Raw genomic sequence first — 21,356 nt, 5'->3', positions numbered from 1 at the left:
GGCTACTTGCTGTCCTTCCTCTGAGTGCCACCAGGTCTCCCCCTCCAGGGGACATGGTCAAATGTGAGGCACCAGAGTACGTGAGAAAGTCATATCACACTCTCCACTCAACTGTGGAGAATATTCTGACCATTGGCTAGATCTGGGAAGGGGTTTAAAGTTTACCTCCTGACTTCTTAAATGCAGTCTGGATTTAAAGAAACGTGTAAAGAGAAGTGTTTTCATTTCCTATTGACAAAGCCAGTCATATATTGTTAAAAATCAGACAGGACTAACTCTTCTCTTAGAGGTGTCTGTCTTTCTGAACATTGTCCTAATTACAACTCTGTAGGCACATTTTGAAGATTGGGTAGCAGAGTGCTCTACTCTAACCCAGAACACCCTACAAACTCAGTAGAGCCCATGGGCAGCCAGCGGGCTCTGTGCTTGGAAGATTCTTGGTATCAGCAAACACTGGACTCATAACTGTTGCAATGAAGTTCAAACAATTTTCATTTTATTACAGGAGAGTTGCAAAAGTAATTGTGGCTAGGTGAAGTAACAGGCTGACCAATCACAGGGTGTATTGATTCACTGTTCTAGTAAAATCCAAAGTCACGGGGGGGGGGGGGGGAGGACTCCATCCCCAGTTTTCCTTACATTCCTTTTCTGAATGTTGTACTGTAGGCATTTTGTTTTAATCCTTTTCCCAATCTAAAAATAAAACGTATCCTATGGGAAATTGGTCCCCCTGTTTTGGTCTTTACTCATTGAGGACCCTACTGCTTCATTGCTAGACATTATTTCAGTGCTGCACACCTGGCCACACTACACCAGTATAATATATGCAGTCAGGCTTTGAAGAATTTATTTCAATTTACATACAATCGTCCAAATCCTCTGGCGAGGAGCTTGACATGTGATCTGACACTGCCGCCTCTCCCTAGCAGGCTCTTCTTTTGCTCTTGATGCTTATAGCCCAAAGCTACAGCGGTCCCTCTAGGGAGCCGCAGTGGGGCTAAGAAGTCGGAAAAGGGGTGACTGCGGGGCTTGTTGCGCTGAAGATTTACTATGTACTCTTGCAGGCAGCTCAGCAACTCCCTCTGTGGCTGTGGGTGTCTGGTGTGACAGAGCGGAGAAAAGCTCTCTAATCTCCCAGCGCCTGCCTCTGCCGCTCAACCTCTCCCCTCCCTCCCGCCTTCCCTGCCTCCTCGCTAGCTTGTTCGTTCCTTCTCTCCTTGCGGTGTCTCCGGGAGTTTCGGTCCCCGAATGCAGCTGGAGTAGCCTTGGCAATCTAGACCCGGAGCCCGTGTACATACACATACACGCACACGCGCGCACACATACGCGCATACACATGCACACGCGCTGGCACACACGCACTTCTTTGGTTCTCCCCCCAGGGACACGGCTCAGACCTTCATCTACCTGAAGTGGATGCCCGGGTCCGACACTTCTTCACTTGTCTTCTCCGGAGGGCAGAACAACAGCGGAACGTGGGAGGCTTGCTGTCCAGTCCGCAACCTCACGCCTTTTACCGCCACCACTGCGCTGCTTAAAGTGTCCAGGGTGGAGAAGGCTTCTTCAGGACGGATGCTCCGCGGCCGTGGGACTTCCTCTGGCTGGCTCACTCTAGTCCTTCCCTCGGTTCTCTGGTCCATCCTCTTCTCTCCCACTGCGGGGTGGAAGACTCTGGCGCCTTCCGGGCTGCCGCCGCCGCAACTGTCTTTGCGAGCACATCCCACCCAGAAGACCCAACGCTGCCGGAGTGCGGGGAGCTGGGCGAAGCCTTAACTTGCCTTCTTGCTCCGTGGCTCTCCCCAGAGCTCTCGGTCCTCCTGGCCGAGAGCCGGTGCAAAAGCCGCCGCCACCAGCCCGGAAGAGTGCGGAGCCCAGGAGGACTAGCGAGCCGCAGGCGCACAGGGGCGGGGGCGGCGTGTGCCCGGGCGCCCAGTGCCAGCCCGAGGAGTTCGCGCACCAGGCGAGAGACACGCTCCCCAAGTTGGGCGCATCCCAGAGCTAGTTGCCCCGGGATCCACAGCTGGTGTCTGGAGAGAGGCGGGGCTGAAGAGAGTCGTCTCGGCCGTCGCCAGCTACCAGAATCTGTCTTAAAAGAAACCGGGTTGGCCTCCCTAGGGTCCCAGCCGGCGTCGCGCCCTCGGCCCGCGTGCACTCTCTGATGACTGCGCTGGAGGTGGCCCTGGTGGCCCGCCCGCTGGGGGTGTCAGAGGGGGCGGGGGAAGAGGAGGAGGCGGTGTGATGGCCCTAGACGGCGAGAGGGGGGAGCAAGAGGAGGAGAAGAAAAAGAAGAAGAAGAAAAAGAAGAGGAAGAAGAAGGAGGAGGAGGGGGCCGAGAAGAGCAGTTCACCTTTTGCGGCCACCATGGGAGAAGACGCCGCCGCGCTCCGGGCAAGCGGCAGGGGGCTCTCGGACCCGTGGGCTGACTCGGTGGGAGTGCGACCCCGCACCACCGAGCGCCACATCGCGGTGCACAAGCGGCTCGTGCTGGCCTTCGCCGTGTCCATCGTGGCACTGCTGGCGGTCACCATGCTGGCTGTACTGCTCAGCCTGCGCTTCGACGAGTGTGGAGCGAGCGCGGCGGTGCCGGGCACCGACGGTGGCCTCGGGGGCTTCCCTGAGCGCGGCGGCAACAGCAGCTACCCAGGATCCGCCCGGCGCAACCACAACGAGGGTGGGGAATCCTTGCAGCGCGAGATCGGCGAGGTGGACACCCGGGGGACCCCGTCTGCCCAGCCGCCGCCGCCACCGCCGCCGTCGGAGGAAGAGCCAGAGCAGTGGCAGCCTTGGACTCAGCTGCGCTTATCTGGCCATCTCAAGCCGCTGCACTACAATTTGATGCTCACCGCCTTCATGGAGAATTTCACCTTCTCTGGGGAGGTCAACGTGGAGATCGCGTGCCGGAACGCCACCCGCTACGTGGTGCTGCACGCCTCCCGGGTGGCGGTGGAGAAGGTGCAAGTGGCGGAGGACCGGGCGTTCGGGGCTGTCCCGGTAGCAGGCTTTTTCCTATACCCACAGACGCAGGTCTTGGTGGTGGTGTTGAATAGAACCCTAGACGCGCAGAGGAATTACAATCTGAAGATTATCTACAATGCACTGATAGAGAACGAGCTTTTGGGATTCTTCCGCAGCTCTTACGTGATCCACGGGGAGAGAAGGTATGGAGGGAGGCGGTGCCCCGCGCCGCCCCACCCCGCCAGGCGGCTCGCACTGCTGAGCCAGCAAGCGAGCGCAGGCAGGCGACCTGGGGACCCAGCTGGCTTCCAATATCCAGGAACCAGGGGATGGGGGAAGGAAGCCAAGGTGGGGTGGGAAAGTCCTCTAGAACCATAAGGGTCTCCCTGATGCCTGGCCTCTCACTGTTGCCAAGTCTACAAACTTAGAGTTAACAAAAGATGAATGCTGCCCTTCCTCTAGTTGGGACTTTGCTCCTCTTGACTTAATATAGCCACCTGGGCTTTTGACTTTCCCCTAAAGGTTGCTGGTCATAAATAATGGCAAATAAATAACAAAACAAAACAAAAAACAACTCCCTAGGTTACCGTGGAGTGAAATACTTGATAATCAAAGAGCAGGCAGCAGCACAACCCAGCCCTCAGGTCAGGGCAGACACGCCCCTCCCCTCAACATGACCACTTTCCTTGACTATGAAGACTCAGAACACGGCCAGGCTTTGGCTTTGCAAAGTTTTTCCAAATTGCAGGTGGAGATTTTTGAGGACTAAGAGAAGTTCCAGAGAAAGGCGGGCGTGGGGGTTGGGGGCTGGAGCAGCAGTTGTCATGGTCAGACTCCCAGAGAGGGACCTCCAAGGCACTGGGATGCCCTGGAGGGCTTCTGGCTCCACTTGGTTCCTCAGCTGCTGCCAACAGAAATGACTGCACCCAGAAGGGAGAGAGGGAGAGAGCTAGCAGCCAGTCTCCAGTTCCTTTGCTGGGTTAGATTTGGGCAATATTCTCTTAGTTTCTGAGACGCTGGGGCTTTGGAACCAACAGTTCTGAGGCCAGAGCTTCACAGCTGTGGTGAAAGTTTGAGGAAGCAGGTGTCGAGCAGAGGCTTCTTGTCAATGATTAACAGCTGCCTCTAGTGTTGCTTGCACACCTCTGGTGAGCTAAGTTTTGCTTGATCCCTGTGGGGTTCAGGCAGTCATCAGTGCTCTCTGTCTTACAGGTGGGAAAACAGGAGGCTCTCGGGAAAGTCATAATTCGAGTTGGGTCGCAAAGTGGGACCCAGAGCTTACATTTTAAATTCTGACATAGTGATAACAATAGCGCTACTCTCCATTATAGGATGGATCAATAGGGCCTTGAAAAAGCACTTTACCCGAGGCCAAGCCTGCCGTGCAGTGCTTCAAAGTACAGATGAGCGTCCTATGGTACTAAGCTTTCTCCTGTGCTGCTGAATGCGTGTACGGACCAGTCTTGTTTTCATTCCATTTAAAATAGCTCCAGTTGATTAAGCGACTATAGGGCAGACAAACACCCAGAGTGAACTAATATATGAAATCATTATCTATAGCTAGGCCAGTGATTAGTAAATAGTGTAGCAGAGCCTCCTCTTTCCTCTGCTGAGTCTTGTAACAGCAGGAAGCTGGGGCTCAGAGCAGCCCAGGGCACCTGAGGTCAACAGGCTGTCATCAGAGACTGGAGCTTGAAGTTTGGTTTCCCCAGCCCTGGACCAGTGCTCATGGTGTTTGGAAACTAGCAGAAACAGTTATTGTGTTAGAGGCTGGGAAAATTTCACTGGAGTGTGGAAGTGTACAAAAGTTTTATTATTTATAGAGTGCTGTGAAGTAACCTCACACAACCCTACGAGACCCCGCACAGCCGCTCCGTGTGCTAGTAATAGTGCAATAGGGGCAGCTGCTTCTGAGTTAATACATTAATCATTCACTTCTAACACCCAGGATCTGGCATGGATAACTTGAACCCTTTGCCACCGCTTCATCTAGCATAGATTACAGATTAAAGATATTTTGTAAACTGAAAATTACATAAATTATGCACAAAAGGCACAGGAGGCAGGTTTGCACGTTAAGCTTGGAAACAGGCTCATTGTGTCAAAATGTTAACAGACAGAGTTACACATTATCACTGATAAATCTTCACTGTGGTGAGAAAAATACTCCCTCTCAAATTCTGTGATATTTTCCCCCCCTTAATCCTTGCCAAGATGTATTTGGCAGAACCCAGCTTGTTTTGGTCAGTGCTTTCAAATTAAGAGGACTCTAAAAACGACCAGATGTTTCCGCTTGCCCTGTAACGGATTTCTTGTACCCACAGTCCATGTTTGTGTTCAGATTTTTCTCCTTCAGTTTTCCCTAGAGATGTAAATACTTTGGCTGGAAGTTTAACCTGATGTGCGTGTACTATCCAAAAGAAACACTGGATTCAATGTTTGGGAAATCCCAGGATGGATTTATTTCTAAATGCAATCTTAGAGAAAGTTTTTCTCTTCCAACCCCAATAGCAGAGTGAATGTTATAATTTATTGACTTTTATTTATGGAATAGATAAGGCAAAAATAATATTTTTAATATTAAGTTTATAAGTATACCAACAATTTCATAAGTGTACCAACATTCCATACATCAACTTTTGTTGTTCTTGTTACTATATTTACTTAAAAGAGTTTAAAGCTGACCAATATTAGGAACTCAGCCAACACTAGCTTTTTATTGATAATGAGTTTGTCCTAAAAATTCAACATAAATTGACATTTAAAACCCATGTTCTAAAATGACAGAGATGCAAATTCAGAATTTTCATCTGATGAATGATTACATATCTTGATCTTTAGTTAATCATCATTTTTTTGCCAGTTTAATTATGGGATGATTTTTTGTAGTGAAAACAAATATTTAATCTGCCAACAGTAGTTACATTGAGTAACTTGAAATACTTAAAAGAGGCTTCCTTTACTTTGGTTAGCCTAGTGTAAACAGTAGCTCTGTACCAACTGACCATTCTTAGTTTCTGTCTAGTTTCTCAGAGACACTAGAGAAGAAATTTTTGTGAGTAGGAGTTCCATGACAGAGGAGGAACTGGATTGCAGTTTCTGAGCTTTGGGCCTTAGACTACTGAGGGAAGGTTCCTAAGTTTGCACTAACTGGCTCAGCAGTAAGAAAGAACTCTGGTGAGGGGATTTGATAGTGTGCCCTTTGACCCCTAGAGGCTTTACCCTCACTACATGTTGGAGAGTCCCAGAGCTTGTCCTACAGGGAGACTGTATTACCTCACACAGTAGACAAACCGCCCCAGTGAAGCCCAAGCTTTCTTATTCACGGGCAAATCTCCCATTCTTAGTTATTCAGTTGGTTAGGAGAACGCCCATCACTTGTTGAATACTGGAAATAGAAAGTTATCCTAAAATTAAGATGTTTATACACATATGATAAATTATCACCTATAGTCAGAACGCATACTACTTTTTTTTCCTAAAAGAGATGTGCAGCAGGTAGATAAAAGGGGCGTGTATTTATGCCACTGTCTCTTATAGGAGAATACACTTGCTTAGAATTAGGCAAGAATGCTCATTTACCTGAAGTAATTGCCGCTTTTGGGTAGCCAGATGGTGTGCACACCCATGTTCAAAGTAGGGTACCTTAATTTAGATCCAGATGGTCGGATTGAAGGCAGAAATTTACCCAAAGTAAATGAACATTTTATTCACTTTTGAAAAAGGGACTATTTTTCTTTGACAAACTTTGATTGGGTCTGTAACATGCTAAAGTGACAGAAGACAGAATAAAAATAGATGCTCTTTTCCTATAAAGAATTGTTTAGAGCCAAGCCATGATCTCTGAAAAAAAAAAAAAAAAAAAAAAAAAAAAAAAAAAAAAAAAAGAAAATATAATTCTTGTGGTTCTCAAAGGGAGTTGGGAGCCACCCTTTTGCCAAAGTCTGTGGAATATAATGGATTTACTTTTCTGGTAGGCACATATTCCTTTGTGGTTTTATGGTACACAGTTTGATGCTTTATATGCTTTTTTATTAATAACCAGTTATAACCGATGATAGTAAATGCAAGAAACTGAGCACATTGCTTTTATGTGGCAGAGACCCTATCCCTTCAACTCACTTTAGTGAGTTTCACATGAATGAATGGGAGTTTGTGTGCTCTTTTCTCCCTATCTAGAAGGCTGTAAGCTGAAAAGCCCAGAGGGCATTTATTCATTCATTTGCTAAGAACCCAGTTTTATATGATTTCTTGATAGATTTGACTCAATGTTTTCCTGTCAGACAGACACACATAGCCATTTGGTTAAGATGAGTCTTGTACTGGGTTTTGGTCATAGGTCAAAGTGCTCTCCACAATGCAACAACAACAACAACAACAACAACAACAACAACAACAACAAAGTCCTGGTCATTAAATAATGATTCATTCTGGTAGAAAAATTCAAGCATCTAGTCTTCCTCTTGTGGTATTTTATTTTATTATTTTATTTTTTTTGTATTTTATATCTCATTTTATTATCTTAGATAGTGAGAGAATACCTAGATCTTTTGAAAAAGTAAAATCAGCTAGAGTGTGTTTTTACATATTTAGTGCAACTTGGAACAGATCCTATCTGTTCTGGATATCTCTCAATGGAAAACGGACTTTCCCAGTATTTACCTGGTTTGTACAGTGTGTTTTTACTACTGCATATATATATGCATATATATGTATATATATACATACATGTGTATATATAGGTGTATATGTGTACATATACACACACATACAGGCTTGAGGCAATGATACAGAGAATTGTCTTGCTTTACTGAAGACCAGGAGTCACCACTTCAAGTGTGATTTCAAAGAGTAATCCAAAAACATAAGAAACAACTGTTCACTTTTGAAACTTAAATGTGCCATGCTCTGTAAACCAGGCCATCCCTCCTTTGTCCTTACAATCCCATCATCCCCGCAACGAGACTCCCCATCCGTTTCTACCAACAGAACCGTTACTGACCTCCTCATCACCACCACATCAGCAGCAGCATTGTTCTCTTAATTTCTTATGTGTTCTTTGAGATTCCCAGATCTATAGCAGCGCCTGTAGTTAGTTTTCCAAAGCGCTCTGCCATCTTACTTTTCATCACTGGAGAATGGACACTCTCGGTCACAAATAGAGATTTTTCTAGGCATACTCTGGGAAGATTCAAGGATGAAAAAATTACATCCTTCTCTTCTTGCTTTCCCAGACACAGTCTTAGAAGATTCATGAACAGGCACAGATGGATGATGGTGGCAGGCATGTAGACTATAGTCAGGGGATGAGTGGGGTACAGGATCCAGGCTTCCCACCTCTCCATCTTTGGGCCTTGGCATGCCTGGAAAGTATTGACTTAGGGAGCTCTGTTATCAGTGTGCAGGAAGGATGTGACTAAGTCCTCCTTATGCGCACCTACAACCAGGATGATGTTTTACTGTACTGGTCTAGACCTTTTCTCATGAAAAGTGAATAAATAAATAAACATCAGTCAAAGGAAGTTTAAAAGAACCATTAATTATGTTTTCTTTACTTTATTTATTATTATTATTATTATTATTATTATTATTTTGTATATTTTGGTTGTTCTGCTGGGGGGGGAGAGATATATGTATATATTGTGTGTATGCATCTATGTATATGTGTGTGTGTGTGTATGTTTTGTGTGGTTATTCTTCTCAAGCAGGGAGTCCTTAACCTGCCTACTTGGCTCTGTCCTAACTCTGCTATGGACTACTTCTGTGGCCTCGGCTAGTTTCCCATTGTTTCTTGTTTGGGATCCTCCTCTGGAAAACAGGGACAAATGAAACTGTTTTATAGAGTTGTCGTGACAACTGTATGAATACAGAGAATAACACCTGCCAGTTTGCAAGAGTGTCTGTGGGTATTAAATGTTATTGCACACTTTCTGCGATTGGCAATCTGATATGTAGGCTGGTACAAGGTGCTATAGAGCTGATGGTTCGGCTTTCCCCTTTAGTGGATATTGGGGGAAAGCTCATGGTAAAGGGATGGTCACAGCGTTCCTTCCTCTGTCTGCTTTTTGTTTTGCTGCCCAAGCGGAGTTCAAGGAGGCAAGCGGAGGAAGAAGCAAAGCCTTGCCACCATGAAAGAAGCCAGTAACAAGAAGAGCTGTAGCTTTTCATGCCTACAGAATCCTAGGCTGAGATAAAATCTTATGAAGCAGAGAGGGGGCCAAAAAGATTGTTTAACAGAAGAAAAGAAAAACTCTTTTATTATGTCACAGCAGCCTGCCAGCAGCCACCCAGCACAGAAGGCTCAGCCTGGTGCTATTACAGCAAGCAGACAAATGCTAAGTATCGAAGGACGGGGTCTTAGGCTTACATATTGCTCCCAAGTCTTCATGTGGGTTTGACAGTAGCAATGCTTTATGATGCTAGCACACTGCGTTGCCTGTTCCCAATCTAAAACAAACGAATCTCAGACAGTAACTTTATTTATTCTCATGAAAAACCTATTATTATGACCTGGGAAAGTCATTTTAGTGCATTATTTTACTCTTTATCAATGCTGATCCAGGACTGAGTACTCACTTTTGATAAGAGTATTTAGTCCTACATAAATGGGAAAGCAATTACGAGTATTATGCTCTGTTTTTTTTAACACGATTATTCACATATGCACCGCTTCCTACATACATATTGCTGGCATTATTGCATTATGTTTTTAGTTTACTAAAATGGTTATTTAAAAAATAGACTCCACACTTGCTCAGAGCATTGAATATTCAGCAAGAGTGCTTCTCCTGTGAAGTGGCAGAGGTTTAATGACTCATTGAAGTACATAAAAACACACAGTCTAAACAAAGACCCATTTTGGCTTAAAATGTTTTGTCATTGAGTAACAATTTGCATTTTGATTAACAACCTAAACTTGGAAATGGTTCATGTGTAACTTCAATGACCTTGTAACTTGGTGGACTCTACAATGTCGAGTGTCGCATCTAGGACTATATAACCAACTAGTCTCAGAAGTCAGCATCGTTGCAACTGATTTGGGTTGGCGGCTTTTATGGCTGACCTTGAACTATTGTGACACTGCAACATCAGTAGCAGTTGCAACAGAGTTAAATTGAGAAAATATTCTACACTGCACGGCAGCCATAGAGGAGCCCCAGCGACAACCTTGTAAACGCGTCCTGCCATGTGTGGGGTTCTCAGGGTTTTGTTGGATTCCAGTTGAAAAGTCACGAATCAATCTTCATGCAAATGCTTATTTTCTCTGCATGTTTTACCTTTATGAAAAAGGCAAAGTGAAAATAATGGAGCAGAAACTGTTTTGTATCACGTACCGTAATTTGTTGGCATTATCAACCAACGTTAATGCATTACTTCTGCTAAATGTTATCATAATGACTTGACACAAGTACCGTGCCTGGTGAACTTCCGCAGAAATGAGAAGAAATCAATTCTTTGTACCCTTCAGAGGCAGTGCAGAGATTCAAGCCCTACGTCTTAGCTCAAGCAAAACGTCAAATAGACAAATTGTTAGAAAAAAAAATCAAATAATTTGTTTTAGATAGAGGAGAATTAAAATATATGCATGTTGCTCATATTTTTTTCTAGTTATGCTAAAGTGACATTCTTGGAATGACACTTCCAGAATATCACTCTGGGGAGTGGAATTTTTTATGCTAATAAGCAGATTCATTAAAAGATAAAAATGACACTTTAAAAAAAGAGAGGAAGAGGAAAATAGACAACGAAACACTTGTCCTTGTTACCTTCTTATTTATTTTTCTTTCTGCTGTTTTCAGGAACATGCACATTTGTGTATGTGCGATGTGTGTGCATGGCTGTGGAGTATGATGTATGTGTCTCCTATTCATGCTCTCTTTTAAAGTGGTTTCATATGTTAATTAATTTCCTGTGTTTCTCATACTTGGCATCCTGCCACTACCTCAAACTCACCTCAAATTAACTCAGGCACCAACATCATTATTTTCTTCTTTAAAACACTCTTTCTAGACGCCTCTTTGAAGTTTTAAATGGCAGAAAACAAGAAGGAAATCTTCTTTTCCACAGTTGAAGCTGATCATGAGATGTAGGCAGTGGGAATGGGATTCTGTTCCTAAAACCCTGCAGGGATTGCGCTCCGTTGAGGGCGTTGGCCGGAAACTGGTTCTGTCTGTTAGGAAAGAGAGCTATCAGCCTGAAGCAGGTGAGATGTAGACACTGAACTTGGTAGGACCAGAGGTGGCAAAAACGGTGTCAGGGTAGCAGCTCCACATGTGTGTCAAACTCTTTCTAGAAGGGCTTTCCTGTGTTCGGCATGGTCAGCTCATGTTCTTCTCGCTTCTGATGGTTAAACTTCCATCCAAGTTCTTAGAATAGTTCGTATTTATTTATTTTTCTATCTATACACCTTACATCTTGGTGGTAACCCCATCCCTCCCCACCTCCTAGTCCCACCCTCTCTCTCTCCCCCCTCCCCTATTCCTCAGAAAAGGGGAGCCCCCTACCCACCCACCCCAGGTCAACAAGTCTCATCAAGACTGAGTGTTTCCTCTTCCTCTGTGGCTGGGCAAGGCAGTTCACCAGGGGGAAGTGATAAAAAAGCCAGCAAGAGAGTCCATGCCAGAGAGGGCCCACATCCCCTCAGTAGAGGAACAACATAAAGCCTGACTTACCCATCAGCTACATCTTTCTAGGAGGCTTCAGGGCAATTCTTAAGTTTCCTTGTCCAGAAAGCCTTTGAGTCACGGGGGCTCGAGGTTCCCGACAGAGGCACCTTTACTCAAGAGAAGAGTTACAGTGTGCAGGGACAGTTTTGGCCACCTGATCTGGGACAGTAGAGTCTTTTGTTTCTAGTGGGTAGGCAGACTGATTTACATCCCACACAATCAATAATTCCCCAGCCTAAATTGCCAGTACTGTGAAGACTGAGAAGCTGTGCCTGAGCAAATACAACTTCATACATTTTCCCTTGCTTGCCTTAGCTTTTGGTATAATACCTGTTCAGGCTTGTATTTAGACATATTGCCAGGGTTTACACTGTTAGCATACTGCCCCCAGTCTGCCCAGCAAATTATGACATCATTACCTGCCTGCCGCTAGGTGTGCCCCTGCCCAGGGTTATATAAAAGCACAAACCCATCTTGTGTGTGTGTGTGTGTGTGTGTGTGTGTGTGTGTACGTCTTACCTCTCACTTCTCTCTTCTTCTTCCTCTCTCCTCTATCTCTGTCTTTCTCTCTCTCCTTCTCTCTGGGGTACCCATCCCCGTAAAATAAACTACTCCACATCATATCTGTTGTGTGTCCCATATTTCATATTTAAAACACACTTCTTATAGGAAAAAAGAGCACACACTTTGAACACTCAATATTGAATTGACTGAGAGGAGTAAATACACTGAAGAACTTGCAACAACTATTTCGTGGTAGTGTAATTTAATATTTTTTAAAGGAAATTCACTATATTTGAGAAATATTTTATTACCAATTGTTTAGTTATGAGATCTTGAACTTAGAAAAGACTTTACATGCAACCCAATTTAGGTGGTTTTCTTTGCCATGGGACCTCTTTTGATTTTTCTAAATACTGAATTGGAATTCAGTTGCAATCATTCTCAGGTGCCAGACTGTGAAATTGGCATTTCCTCATTTAGACATTATCAGAATATATGGTAGCCCTCTTTGCATAGATATGTACTTTGTGTATGAATTCATTAAGAATATTAATTGCAGGAAAAGCCACTGGACGATCTTGATAGCTGTTTTGAAACCTGCCTTAAGCTGCTACAATCCCTATCAGTATTTACTGAGTAAGGCCAAAAGAGACTGGTGTTTCCTATGTATAAATATCTGGATTATTAATTTCATATTGACTCAGATGTATTTAGATTTTTCTCTCTAGTAAATTCCTACCCTTTATTTACTTAATGTCAGAGACATCTTTTATTTTTTACTTAAAAAGAATACATATTAATTATAATGCCTTTAATGATAAATTCTTACAGAACTGCTTTCCTTCTACTGTCAGTTGTCTCTCTCTCTCTCTCTCTCTCTCTCTCTCTCTCTCTCTCTCTCTCTCTCTCTCTCTCTCTCTGTGTGTGTGTGTGTGTGTGTGTGAGAAAGAGAGAACATGCACACACACATTTAATTTGATTATGAAGACTTTAAGAAGAAATGGATGCATGTTTTTAAAAATAATTCACATACCTAATCCAGTGAAAAGCTTCACTTACCAGAGTATATCTACTTATTCAACGATTGAACTTGAAGTGCTCAGATACTAAAGGGACTGAACACTTAAGGGAAATGTTTTTCTTCATATGTACAGTTCCAGAGTAGTTTTTTAAATAGCCCAGGAGAGGATTACTAAGCCCTGTAGCTTTTTTTAATTAATAAGTTGAAAGATATGATTCTGAAGCATTATGTCATATAAAGGCCTGAGAAGAGGAAACTGTGTGTGAGTGAGTACATTTTAACATAAAGGTGCTGACATCTCATTATGCAAAACTGTATTACTATCCATAGAAAATAACCAGAAAGGTGTCATGATTCCCATACATTTAAAAAGACTATTCATTACTACCTAGAATTGAGTTAAATCATTTTTATAAGTTATGGCTGGAAATTAATTTTATTGCTTTTGGAATGTATTTAGTTTTTATTTGGATAAAGAACATGTGAGTTCTAGGCCCAGCATTGGGCCAATTGCTTGTGTGTCTTTTGACAAACTTTACTGGGTGTACATTTTTATTTTAGAAATTTGTAGGAGTGGAATAATTTGTTTCTAATATTTCTTCCATCTTTAATCTTTTGTTTGTATAAAGATTTATGACTAAAACTTATTTCTCACATATTATTACATTTTATCATTTTGGCAGTTTCACGAGAAAGGCCAAGAAAAACAATATTTTCTTTTTACTAATGAAAAATAAGTTCAGGCAGTTTAGTCACTTAACCGGTTCTGGTATGTAGGAGCCTAGTTCTGTTTGAAAGGTACTATCAACCCTCCCCAAACAATCAATTTTAAAAAGTCTTCCTTTTCCTTTTTTTCAAAAATGCAACTTTAAAATGTATAAATGGTAATAAATGTAGACTCCATACTTTAAAAAATGGTGTGACTATTTATACCCCATGGCTTACCCAGAGATAGCCAATAAGAGCTGACAATACATGGCAACCTATAGAGATTGGGCAGCAAGTCAAATTAAGATGCATGTCTATTTGTAGTGATGGGTAGCATTTCCTTGTATCTTTATCCTTAGAGTTCATTGTAAAGCCAAGTTTAAGTTCTGTATGAAAAAGTATCACGTAATATTAGTCACGTATGCCCTGAGCCATAGAAAGGGGCACGGTGCAGAGCTACTCATGGAGAAAAGAGCCTTCAAAAGAAACAACTTGAGAATTTATATAAGTGTGTTATGAAGGTCTGGTGATGACTTGTCTTATAGCAAATTTTATAGCTGAAATTTTCAGCTCTTATTAGAAATTATATCTTAATTATAAGAGTGCCCTTAAAGTACTCGAGAGTCTTCTTTTGTAACTGTAGACTATGAAAGTGCATAATAATGTTGTCTAATTAGTTTGAGTGGAGTACAGATTTATCAGAAAACTTGTAATATTTGATGTATATGTGCTTGTTTAGTTTATACGTTGCACAGTCTTTATTTATTTTATGCTCCCCCACCCCCCACCTCCCTCTCTCTCTCTCTCTCTCTCTCTCTCTCTCTCTGTGTGTGTGTGTGTGTGGTGTCATAGTACTTTCCCCTTACACATGGAGAACACATCCTAAGACCCTCAGTGAAGGCCTGAAGCAATGGCTATCCTGAGATATATACATATATATATATATATATATATATATATATATATATATGTGCAATATTTGTTCCAGTGTATACATTATCTATGATAAAATTCAGTTCATAGGTTAGAAATACTAGGAGATTAATGGTTTGCAATTAAATAAAACACCTCAGTAATATACTGTAATAAAAGCTGTATAAATATGGTCTCCCCTCATCACATAGCTCGAGTTCTATCACACTATAGTAATATTTCTTGATTTCAGTTGATGTAGGTAATGTAAACTCAAAGACAAAATGAAGCAACCAATCAATCAACCAAAAAATCTTGAAGCCATATGTAAGGTGAACCATTTTTCTAAAAGTCAGTACTCTCCGGGCTGTGCAAGGGAAGTGTAGCTTATGGACCTAAGAAAAAGATGAAGGTCTTGTGAACCAGTGATGTTTGCTCTTTGCCCGCCTGCTGCAGCTCTTCACAGTGATGGGGTCTTTACCCCCATTTGATCCCCACAGAGATTTACAATAGTTTTGGAATTAGACTTGAGTATTTTCTTATTTGGGGGAAGTTTTAGAAACATCAAAGTTGATGTGGCTGAAAGAGCCTTTGGAGCCAGAATTTTGCAGGCGAAGAGTTAGTAGATTTCAAAGTCATTTATTTTAGCAGAGGTAGATTGTGTGATTTCAAATGCAAGGGTATGGATATTTTCCAGTGAGCGTCCACAAGGGTTTCCCACCATTTGAGGATACTGTTTAGATTTCAGTTTCATTATCTGTATATGCTGAATGCCCTAAGCTTCAGGGAGGAGTGTGACATATGCAATAAAACAGCCATTATTTCTCAATGTTTGCCAATGTACCTATGAGTTGTTTCTCTGTAAAGTGTAGTGTTTCATCCAACAAGGACTGCTCTGGGTTCAGAGAGTTTTCTTTAATCCAGGCAAAAACTTCCCTGAAGAACTTTTATTTGAGGTAAGGCAGTATATTATACATGAACTGTACTTTTATGTTAATCATGAATGAAGGCATGGTTAGAAAAATGTGTATTTTCGAATCTGTCAAGCAGTGGGGCCATTAGTTTAATTGAAGCAATACGTGTAATTGGCATGTCATTTTCTCCTCCTTTTTTTTTTCTTCCAGATTCCTTGGTGTTACTCAGTTTTCACCTACACATGCCAGGAAGGCATTTCCATGTTTTGATGAGCCAATCTACAAGGCCACTTTCAAAATCAGCATCAAACATCAAGCAACCTATTTGTCTCTATCCAATATGCCAGTGGAAACATCTGTGTTTGAGGAAGACGGATGGGTAACGGATCACTTTTCACAGACCCCTCTCATGTCCACATATTATTTAGCCTGGGCGATTTGCAACTTCACATACAGAGAAACTACCACCAAGAGTGGGGTTGTAGTAAGTATTCGCAGCCTAATGATGCTTTGGCTAACACACCCTGTAAAGAAACCCAATTTCTAGGTTAACAGGAATCACTTGTAGTGTCTGCCATCTGACAAGGCTGACGCCCTTAGTTACTGGAAGTTAAATGTAATCCTCGTTTCAAAGTCAGGTCGGAACAATTTTCCCCACTACACCCTATTTTTCTATTTCTTTAACCATCTCTATCGCTTGCTCTCATGTGCCCTGTGTTTCTTCCTCTCCACCCCAGGCCTGGGTATGCCCAAAGCAGTTCTTGTCTTTTCAGGACAATTTTCAGATTTCTAGAGCATCTTCCTATTAAAATTTTCTTTCAAACGTATAGAAAGTGATACAATGAACTCTACATACATAAGCCAGTTCTAAGGAGAAAGTAAACCATACTGAGGAGCAGTGAAGCCCTCTGGGCTGTAACTCCTGATCTCACTGCCTTGCCCTGTCCATTAGGAACCATACCCCCATCTTGGTATTATTGTACAGTTACCATATGTCTTAGTTAGAGTTTCTATTACTGGGAGGCACGCCATGACCATGGCATCTTTTAACATGTTTCAGAGGTTTAGTCCATAATTGTCTTGGTAGGAAACATGGCAGCATGCAGGCAGACATGGTCCTGGAGAAGGAGCCAAGAGTTCTACATCTGGATCAGCAGGAGGCAGCAGGTGGTGACACTGGGCCTGGCTTGAGCATTTGAAACTTCAAAGCACATCCCCTCCAGGGACACTCTTTCTCCAACAAGGCCACACCTACTCCAGCAGGGCTATATCTCCTCATAGTCCCACTCTCTACGTGCCTATAGGAGCCATATTTCATTCACATCACTACACTGTATATGTTTATATTCACTTATAATGCTTAGTATACTTTAAAATTTAAGAGGCTTTATAGTTAGCTATTGTCCTACACTGTATAATTATTTCCTCTCCTCTTCGTAGGCAGTGTGAGGTATTGCAGGCACTGTCTGCATTAAATTTATGACCAAGATCAAGTGGCCTTTGATGGACCCTCGTTAATATAACAGCAATGTGTTCTAGGCCTTTGATGGACCCTCGTTAATATAACAGCAATGTGTTCTAGGCACTTTTCCATTGCGTTGTATCATGCTAGGCTAAGCCATGTTGAATGAGTAATTTCTTCCTCGTTTTAATTTCTTCCACAATAACGATGCATTTATTTTGAATCCCATATTAATTATAAAAGCATTATGACTCTCCTTTTTCCACATGAGTAGTTGGTGTTTAAATAGATTAAGTTACCTTCCCAGGGTAAGCCATAAGTCAAATCTCTTGGTTTGTCCTCCAGGTTAGGCTTTCTCTCTGGTGTCCAGGGAGCCGCTTTTTACCACTTTACCTGCATGCCTTTGAGAGAATGTATCTTGTGATCTTCCCCACCACACAGCTCATATATTCTGTTTTCCTTGAGCATAACAGAATAAGTGAACAGAAAGTCGTGTTTTTAATCTGTAGGGATTCATAGCACTATAATAACCCGAATTTTGAAAAATAGCTTTGGCTAAGGAATTTTTTTTCCTCACTGTTACTTTTAATTTAAATCACCGTGGAGCCTGCTTTAAAAAAAAAAAATAAAATCTGCTTGCATACAAAATTAATGCCATTATTGAAAAACTGTGTAGTGAATTCATCTGTGTAATCATTAAAATAATACCCTAAATGCTGTGTGTAGAGGGCTAGCAGGCATTTTACTCTTTTGGGCTTAAATAATTTGAAATGTTGAATCCTCCTGATGCTTGTTGATTTTTTTTTTATGTGCATTTCAAGGCTGTACTCATTGGACCATACACAGAAATGGAACAGGAAGACATCTCATTTCCTTTTGTGTCTTCAAAAGTTGATGACCGACTTGCAGTGGCTCAGCTAGCATAAAGTACACTAGAAATACTTCTGCCTAGTATATTTTCTTCAAAGGACCTCAAAACTGTCCTTGGCCCTACACAATTATGCTTGCTGCTAAGACCTGTGTGTAGAACCACTAGCTGTTTAGGTGTGGCCTTTTATTCTTAAGAGTCTTTAAGTAATCAGTCAACATTTTAACATTTATACTCAGTAATTTGAACATAGAAAAGGCAAAATGTAGTAGCAGAGAACACGGAAAGGTCAACTGAAAGAAAAATTCAGACTGTATAATCTAAAAATACCAAAGTCTGTAAAAAGGAAAACAGAATTGCCATTGGGAGCCCTTGTTTATCTACTGTGGAAATATAGTTTGAAACTCCACTCTCTTTTTCTGTCACCCCTTTGAAATCCAATCTATTTTCTTCTCACTGACTTTCCCTTTTATTACTGGGGGCACATAGGAATGACATTTCCCAGCCCTTAGCAGCTGGAAGGAGGAGATTTAGCTTTCCTGTCTTGGCTACAGTGTGGCCATGTGCGGTCCAGGTGGCCATTTCCGGTTGGAAGCTGTGGCCATTCTGTTCCAGCTGTAAGGAAGGAAATTGAATAGCATATTAATGATACAGAGCTGAGTCTCATGGTGGCCTAGGTGTGCGTACTAGAGCCACCCGCGTCGCTGCAGTTATCTGCTCTGCAAACTGCCCAAACTTTGCTAATTACTGTTCAGAATAATTAGAAAGACGAAGAGTTAAGATCTCCCTAGTACAGGGGTTGCAAATGTAAGTGAGATATTTAATCCTAATCTGCAAATGTATTGTTTATCCATTTCTAAAACAGCTTACCATTTTTTTTCTAAATGGTTGTTAATTTTACAAATTGAGAGATTGCACATAAAATAATTTCTTGCTTCTCTTAGAGAATCAAAAGATCTTATATCATTTGACACACATGCATATTTTGTAGTATTGTCTTAATCATTTATTTCCTTAATGGACATTTATTGACTGGGTACTAGATCCTGTGGTGTGGTGATACGGCAGCAAACAGCCAAAAAAAAAAAAAAAAAAAAAAAATTGTTGCTTCTAGGGATCTTGTGTTTGCATGAGAAGCAACAGTCATTCACGCATGTAGCTTGTAAGGTGGAGATTTATGCTGTGAAGGAAGTCAATGGGCTGAGGTTAGGTAGTGACCAGCTCATTTGCATTTGGCATTTACTTCTCAAGGGGACACACACTGCAGATCAGCTTTGTTCTTTTGTGCTCAGTCATTACCTGCTGCAATCCTGTAAACAATCTGATGTCAGGCTTAATCTAGGAACATGACTCAGGAGGATGATCAGGGGCTACACATAAGGAAAAACACGCATTCACCAATTATGAATCGGCATCACTAGTGTTCATTAATTGTCTAGTAGGAGCAAAACCATCCCAGGAGCATCAGAAGACAGAGACATTGCTAACAATTGCACTGTAGATATGTGTCTCATGGAGGAGAGTGGAGTTAGTAAGGCTCTGAGTGATGATTTGGTCCTGGGGAAGAAGATATTGTCTGCTTCCTATGCTTGACTGGGGAAATATTATCAGGCAAAGATATAGAGGTAGGGAAGTCCGCGCGGAAACTAGTGTGGTAGGATGAGTCCAGATGGGGTTTTATCATCAGCTATATCTCTTTCTCAATTCTGGCCTTGCTTCACTGTGACCTTAGTTCACCCCTTAATGTGTGGCTTTTCTAGTTTTCCTGTTTGGAAACTGCAAATATAGTTCCTATAGTGGCAAAACAAACTACTCTAAAATGGATTTGCATGAGACAGCCGTTTTATGATGTCACGTGCTTCTGAGGCACAGAGCTGAAGCGCACTTGTCAAGCATGGAGTGGAAGTGACTGGTCTCGGCTCAGTGGTGCCTGGGTCTCAGATGTGGCAACATGATGACTGTCCTTTCATAGCCGGGGCCAGAACCGCCTGGGCTTGTATTTGTTTGGAGGTTTCTTATTTATCTCCTGAGACATCAGCTGGAGCTGTGTGCCATAGCATTTGTACATGGTGTCTGCATGGCCCAGACATGCTTAAAATATGGCACCATCAGGGAGATTCAATTTCTTACATGATCATTTAGAATACTGTCTTACTTAGGGCTTTTTATTGCTGCTTACTTAGTTAGAGCACTGTAACCAAAGCAGTTTGGGGAGGAAAGGGTTTATTTGGCTTATGTATCTGGAATTAGAGTCCACTGAAGGATGCCAAGGCAGGAACTCAAATTGGACAGGAACCCATAGTCAGGAACTCATGCAGAAGCCATGGAGGACTATTGCTTACTGGCTCGCTCCTCGTATTTGCTCATCCTGCTTTCTTATAGAGCCCAGGACCACCAGGCCAGGGGTGGTACCATCTATATCAAAGGCTGGGCCCTTCCATACCAATCACTAACTAAGAAAATGTTCTACAGGCTTGCCTAAAGCCCAACCTGATGGAGAAAGGTTCTCAACTGTGGTCCCCTCCTCTCAGGTGACTCTATCCTGTAACAAGTTGACATAAAATTAGCCAGGACAAATTTCAAAAGTAAGTGCCATAAACAGCATATGAAAACCATATGGGCTGTTTCTTATGTCACAGTCACACTTTATTATTTCTATGATATGGTGACTTTCATAAAAGAGTTATCAATGGTAGTCCAAGCTCAACAGGAGACCACATACCTGCCGGCTCCTGGTGGAAGAAATGTCAAAGACTTTGTGGTCTTGTTTTAAAGTAACAGTCCACCCTCTATTTACATCCAGCCCACATAGAATGCATACTGTCTAATGCCAAGGTGTCCTCCTGACAACAACATCATGCTGACATTTGAGATCCACAATCCTACAAGCCAGCTGAGATCCAGGTGTAGATGAAGTGACTCAGATTGGTTTCCTAGGCAGATCTCCTTTCACTCAGATGAGCTGTCATGAAGAAAACCAAGTAATTTATCCTTCTTCTGTATACCCTAACACACAGACAGTATTAAGTCAGAATAAGATAGTAACAGCCATTTGTATTTAAGAATAGGCAATAATGTGAAGACCCAGTAGTCAATGGCCTGTAGCAGTTCTGAAAACCGAATGGCCAGTCTTGCCAGTTCCTCTGCTGTGGTTCACTGCTGTTCCCTGTGAGTTGTTTTCTTGGCATTTGACCTCATCCTTCGGGCTTTTAATTTTGCCTTTGAAGCAACTCTTTTCCAAATACAAAAATAGTTTGTATCTACAGCTGGATAACTTCAGCTCCATTCCTATATGTGCAAAGTTGAATTCCTCACGCTTTGTAAACTTGCTGATAAGAAACTATAC

At 42.4% G+C, this 21,356-nt stretch overlaps 1 protein-coding gene across 1 annotated transcript in view; it reads left to right on the top strand.

Moving 5' to 3' along the window:
- The first annotated feature begins 1,536 nt into the window (after positions 1–1,536).
- Positions 1,537–21,356, top strand: part of Trhde (thyrotropin releasing hormone degrading enzyme) — a 438,539-nt gene continuing 418,719 nt past the window's right edge. The window contains exons 1-2 of the mRNA XM_051172782.1: positions 1,537–3,158; positions 15,891–16,164. Of these exons, the coding sequence (XP_051028739.1) occupies positions 2,239–3,158; positions 15,891–16,164 (1,194 nt within the window). The 5' untranslated portion in view covers positions 1,537–2,238. The remainder of the gene's footprint in view (positions 3,159–15,890; positions 16,165–21,356) is intronic.

This window comes from Acomys russatus, chromosome 31, assembly GCF_903995435.1.
Source record: "Acomys russatus chromosome 31, mAcoRus1.1, whole genome shotgun sequence".
NCBI lineage: Eukaryota > Metazoa > Chordata > Mammalia > Rodentia > Muridae > Acomys > Acomys russatus.
Note: the sequence above shows the minus strand (reverse complement) of the source record. Positions and strands in the feature narration are given on the sequence as shown.